The sequence below is a fragment of the Silene latifolia genome, chromosome 5 (assembly GCF_048544455.1).
Source record: "Silene latifolia isolate original U9 population chromosome 5, ASM4854445v1, whole genome shotgun sequence".
NCBI lineage: Eukaryota > Viridiplantae > Streptophyta > Magnoliopsida > Caryophyllales > Caryophyllaceae > Silene > Silene latifolia.
The window spans coordinates 83,050,650-83,056,142 of record NC_133530.1 but is presented as its reverse complement, the minus strand read 5'-3'; the positions used below and the strand labels follow the sequence as shown (position 1 = coordinate 83,056,142).

At 37.5% G+C, this 5,493-nt stretch overlaps 2 protein-coding genes across 4 annotated transcripts; both read left to right on the top strand.

Moving 5' to 3' along the window:
* Positions 1 to 227: 227 nt before the first annotated feature.
* On the top strand, positions 228 to 4,082 carry LOC141657657 (hypersensitive-induced response protein 4-like). 3 transcript variants are annotated; one of them, XR_012548823.1, is made up of 5 exons: positions 228 to 519; positions 2,730 to 2,851; positions 2,938 to 3,029; positions 3,471 to 3,811; positions 3,931 to 4,082. XR_012548823.1 is itself a non-coding variant. In XM_074464958.1 (4 exons), exons 1-4 carry the CDS (start codon positions 488 to 490, stop codon positions 3,346 to 3,348), a joined length of 261 nt encoding a protein of 86 aa, XP_074321059.1. In that variant the 5' UTR covers positions 232 to 487; the 3' UTR covers positions 3,349 to 3,627. The 3 variants fall into 3 exon arrangements, 1 of the variants encoding a protein (XP_074321059.1); XR_012548822.1 differs by having other exon boundaries at positions 232 to 519; positions 3,926 to 4,082; XM_074464958.1 differs by lacking the exon at positions 3,931 to 4,082 and having other exon boundaries at positions 232 to 519; positions 3,334 to 3,627.
* Positions 1,079 to 2,010, top strand: LOC141657656 (uncharacterized). Its single transcript, XM_074464957.1, has 2 exons — positions 1,079 to 1,168; positions 1,252 to 2,010. The coding sequence occupies exons 1-2, from the start codon at positions 1,090 to 1,092 to the stop codon at positions 1,965 to 1,967; spliced, it is 795 nt and encodes a 264-aa protein (XP_074321058.1). The 5' UTR covers positions 1,079 to 1,089; the 3' UTR covers positions 1,968 to 2,010.
* Positions 4,083 to 5,493: the final 1,411 nt, after the last annotated feature.

The window sequence follows — 5,493 nt, the reverse complement described above, 5'->3', positions numbered from 1 at the left end:
ACTCGATTTAAAACCGTTTTTTTTTTTTTTTTGATAAAATGTAAGTATATCTAAAACCCTTCTAAATGTCCAAACTTTGGAAATTCTCTCAATGAGGAACAGTAGAGCAATAACTTTCGTTCTTCTCATGTGATGCATAATATTCTTCGCTTTATTCTTCTACTGCCGCTTCTCCTTCACTCTTCATTTCTTCATCGTCATCTTCACTCTCTCATCCTCATGTTATCGTTCATATTGTTGGGTGATGAAGATGGTCATAATATTATCTGATCCTTATTATCTAATTGCTCAATATCGAGAAGTTATTCAGTCTGAATCGATGGTCATATTGTTGGGTAAAAAATAGGGTTTCGATTTCAGCTCCATTTCCAAATTGATTCCCGTTATTTCTGCAGTTTTGCTCAGTTTAAGGCTACAATTATTGATGATTCCCTATAGCCTCTTCTATAATTAATCGTTCCATCTGGGCACTAACTTAAAAGAGGCTATGGATGCTGGTTATAACTTGCTAGAGCCCAGGTATTAATTTCATTTGCTGATTTCCTGTTTTTTAATTTACTGATTTGTTGTGATTTGATTTCCTTCTTTGCCCATTAATAGAACCTCTTAAAAAACTTGCTTGTGAAATCATATGCTTTACTGTATTAATAGTATTGATCTTAGTTGTAATAGATATGATTGCTTTTGCAAGGGAGACATCACTGACTTGACTGTAAGCTCAATTGCATTTGCAGAAGAGATATCAATATTACGGGGGCATACTGGAGCTGTTAATGCAATTGCATTTACTCCCAGAACTGGTGCTGCATACGAGCTGTTGTCGTAAGTGTTCTTTACACCTGTGGTACAACACTCACTACAATGTTGAAAATTTAAATTAGTTTGATTTTGAAGTAGTAAAACTGTGACTTTTGTTTGGTGTGCTTTGTTTTTTTTTTTTTTGTTCATTTGATGATGTTCGTCGCGGTAATAGAAGATTTTGTACCAGTTGATGTGGTTGTTTTAATTTGTATGTTTTGGCGATTAATTGTGGCTTGATGTTTATGAAAAAGATAATTTTTTGTCGTCTCAGATGCTGTAGTTCATCCAATGGAACCGAAGGATATGGACCAAGAACATGAATCCATTGTTGATGTTTCTTTTGATCACAGCGATTCGAGCAGTGATGGTACATTCCTTTTTTCGTGATGCGGTTTATTTGTTGATATTAGAACTATTGAAAGAGTGATGGAATTGTTTTTTTTCATGTAGGTGATTTTGATGTTTCAGCAGAACTGTTAGATTTGAACGAGGCCCCTGATGTTGATTATAGTAGTGTTGAGTCTGATGATGAGGTAGTTAAACCGAGTTCTAGGAAAATAAAGAAGCCGCCTGTGAAGAAGTCGGAAATTTGCTCTAAGAAGGAAAAGAAAAACAAGGAGGGTATTGATGTAGAAGGGGACACTAATGTCCCAAGTGTTGAAAGTTTTGAGGGTATAAGTGGGTTTGAGTTTGTTGATCCAGTTGCGATGAAGAAGTTGCTGAAGAAAAAGAATAATGGGGACTTCAGGGAAATGTTTATGCGGGACATATGGGAAGAAGAGCATAGATTATGGATAGACAATTATATGTGGAAGGAACTTAACTTGGATCAGCAGAATGAAATGATGGACGAAACACATAAGGATCCCTCTGAATTACTCGCTCGGCTGCCGAGGTTTCAAAAAGAATGGTTGTCATGGGCATTGAAGCAGGAGGAATCCCCTATTAAAGAGGGGATTCTTGTAGATGAGATGGGAATGGGGAAGACTGTTCAGGCAATTGCTCTTGTGCCTGCTAAACGGGACATTCAGAGGGCGATTAGTGGAGTTGATAGATCCTTGTCGCCTCCAAGTTCCTGTTCCTCTTCTGTGCTGCCTGAGAGTGAAGTGTACACTTGTAAATTGTCCACGTCGGCCTTACATCAGGGGCAAAGGGAGATTGAGTGATTTGCCTAAGAAGGAAGTACCAAAGTGCTTTGTTATCAAGGGCCCAAAAGAGCAAAAAATTCGGTTCTATTCTTCGCGTATGACTTTGTTATCACCACTTATAATGCCATAGAGGCTGATTAACATAAAGTTATGCCACCAAAGCAGCAATGTCGGTGGTGTGGAAGAAGTTTATATGAACGTAAGATGGCTATCCATCTTAAATACTACTGTGGGCCAAATGCACTTAAAACTGAGAAACCGTCTAAACAAGACAGTAAGAGAAAGAAATCTCACAAAGTGTCGCGTAAGCACAAAGATGTCTCTGAAGATAAACACGTCGATAAACGAAAGAGTGGTGAAGGATGTAGTGATGAAAACAACCCTAACGCTGAAACTGGGTGGGAGGAGGATTATCTCGATGAATTTGAGGTAGATGTCCGGAAATCTGCATTTAAAAGGCACCAACGGTAGTGGATCTATTTTTCTAGGGCATTCTCCTATATGATTTTGGTCAATGATGTCCTCCTTTGTTGTCGTGAGTAATAGTTTCTAAACCGAATTGTTGTTTTTTGGATGATATTGTACCTTGACACGCTTGATCTATATTATTACCGGGTCTTTGACATTCTTTGATTGGTTTTTCCTCTCAATAACTCGGAATTATAAAAAAGATTGAATATTTGATTAACATTAAGGTACAACTCTGGTATGGATTACTAAGATTTGTATTGCTCTTTGAATTTTCATTAAGTTGATGTATATTACTGTCTTATTTCATAGGGATAATGTCAATGTAGAAATTGAATGCTCGGTTCAATATCGTGTAGCCACACATAATGTTGATGATGAATGTTATGAACTGATAAATCCTGGAGAACAGATTCAGGAACATGTTTTTGATGGTATACTTCATTATCCCCACTTTTTGCATTGTAGTATGGTTTATGTTTTGCTTCTTTACTGTACTAAATTCTATATGGTGTTGTAGTGGTTCGGGATATTGTTCCGAAGATGAACTATACGGAGCTACTTGAAAGAAAATATGAGGTTGCTAAATCACTATCAGAGGAGCTCCAAAAAGTAATTACTTTAGGTACTCCATAGCAGCACGTTTATTTGATTGTTTCCTTTTTCAATGAATCTGAAAACTTGCATTTGTTAATTCAAAACTAATTTTTGGTTCTCGCAATTTTCATTATCAATAATTTTAAAGTCCGAAACTGCCTCCGTGTTGTTAATTCAGTCACATAGAGTAAGACTCTCTAAATTTGACTCCTTAACCCGCAAAAAATTCCTTTGACCCAGCATTTCCGGGAACTCTTATAGCATAGCGTGAGATTGTTGCAGTAGTAGTTTTCTCTAATATAGTTTTTGCAATCATCAGTTACCTGTTTTATAGGATTTGAGCTAATGGTCTTCTTTACTGCGGTCAAAACTATATTCAGAGCGGAACTTTATTACAAGTCTTTGACGAACTTTATGCAAGATACTTCCAGTAACACGGATGAATTTTTCTTGCAGTTGATCATTTAGTCAATGCCACAAGTTTAGGCCACACATTCTACTTTGAGGAAGCGACTGATACATCTCTATTTCTGCATTTATTGGTGAGATCAAATCATCTCAGCCAGATACTTTGTACTATGCATTGTTCGTCGTCTAAAAATCGCTATAGTGGCATATTTGATTTCTTCAATAAGAATGTTCTCTAAGTGGTTGTTCAATTCCACAACATCAGTTTTTGGAGAAATGTCTATCCAACCTATGTAGCGCTTCCTCACCTACGACAAACAAGGGGCTGAATCACTTCCAATGCTTCAGTTGAGAACTGGTTCCCTTTGACGCGAATGAGCTTGTATTCAGTAAGTGTGTTTTCTTAACATTAAGATGAAGTTTCTTTATTTTACGTTATTTCTCTTATACTCCGTAGAATGATAATATTGAAATTGTTTACTCACTTCTTAATAATTACGCAGCAAAGTCGGCTTTGGTGAACTTTTACGAAACATTGAGACTTGAGGTGAAAGATGTGGAGATAACAATTGCAACCCATGGTTGGGTTAGGGCGGAATTGTCAGAGGCAAGTTAATGATCGACAATGGAGCTGAAATGCAATGGAAAGAAGAGAGAGAGGTGAGTAGTTGTAGATCCAAGAATATGTAACATGATTCGGTTAATGTACTCGACATATTGTACGTCCATAAGAAGCTTTGGCAGGCTAATGGAAACTGGTTACAGCCTTGGGAATTTAGTGCTTGATATAGCTTCTGTTTGATCAGAGAGGCATTTACAAACTTACACAAAGGACGAGTTTTCGTCTTATTTCCGTCAAGAGCTGTTTTATTCAATAAAAACAGAAGTAAAAGTTTTCATCTCTCTTAATATTGGACTGCATGTGCAGTTTGTATCAGGGGACGTAGTCAGTTGAGGTCTAAACTGTAAATATACTTTCCTACAGATTTTTTCAAACTTAAGTAGAAGCTTCACACTAATACTGATTGTACGTTTGTAAAGCAACCGATCTATGTGACGAGTTTTTTAAAGGAGTAAGCACTGCATTTTTCTTACCTTGATTTGGAGCTCATATGCAATCCTAAATTTAGGAGCGCTAGCTAGAAAGTTCATATTCTTTTATGATATCACCTTGGATAGTATTTAAGAGAGTTGTTGTTCAAGAAAATATTATATAATAATCCTTTTCAAATTATACGCAAGCTTTACAGTTTGAAAAAGACGGAGACGGACCTATGAGCTCCGCGCACATCGCGCGCGGAGGAACAACTAGTATATAAAAAAAAGAATGACCATATAATAAGGCCAATACAAATGCCAGACCGACAATTATCCAGCCCTATATCGCAACTAACGGCCCAAATAGAACCAGCCCGAAACAAAGAAACAAACCTCAGACATTAAACAACAAGACCAGATAGAAATTGGAAACAAAAAAGGCAAGAAACCCTAGAAATCGTCTTCTTCAAGCATCGTCTTTTTCCTCCTATCTGATCACCAACAACAATCCCAGAATTCAATTCGACCCAAAAGATCAAATCCCCTTTCTCAGTAGTCCCTGAATCCAATCCTCGTCCCTCCTATTCAAATTCCTTCGATCCAAGCCGCGAAATCGCATTTTCATCTCTTCCATTATCATCCGAGCAAGCTTGTTTGGGCGGATGAGAGTTAAATCATACTTACTGCAATTTCATTGATGCCAAATATTGTAGATGCAAGCATTTATAGCAGCATCAAGGGTCCCTTTCTAGACCTGAGAACCAAACCTTCCCAGGCGCCAAGTTAGCAAGTCGCTCACCGGGAAGTTTATCCCCATCCAAGCTCCCATACAAAGAAGGAGACATTTGCTGTAGGGGCATTCGAAGAAGAGATGCTCCATTGTTTCTTCCTCTATTCCACAGATACAACAGGTACTATCTTCACTGATTCCCAATCTGTGCATTTTACTCTTTGTGTTCATATTCACATGGTGATATATCCAGGCTATAAATCCATGTTTTGGTATAGTCCATACATTCCAAACGCAGCCAGA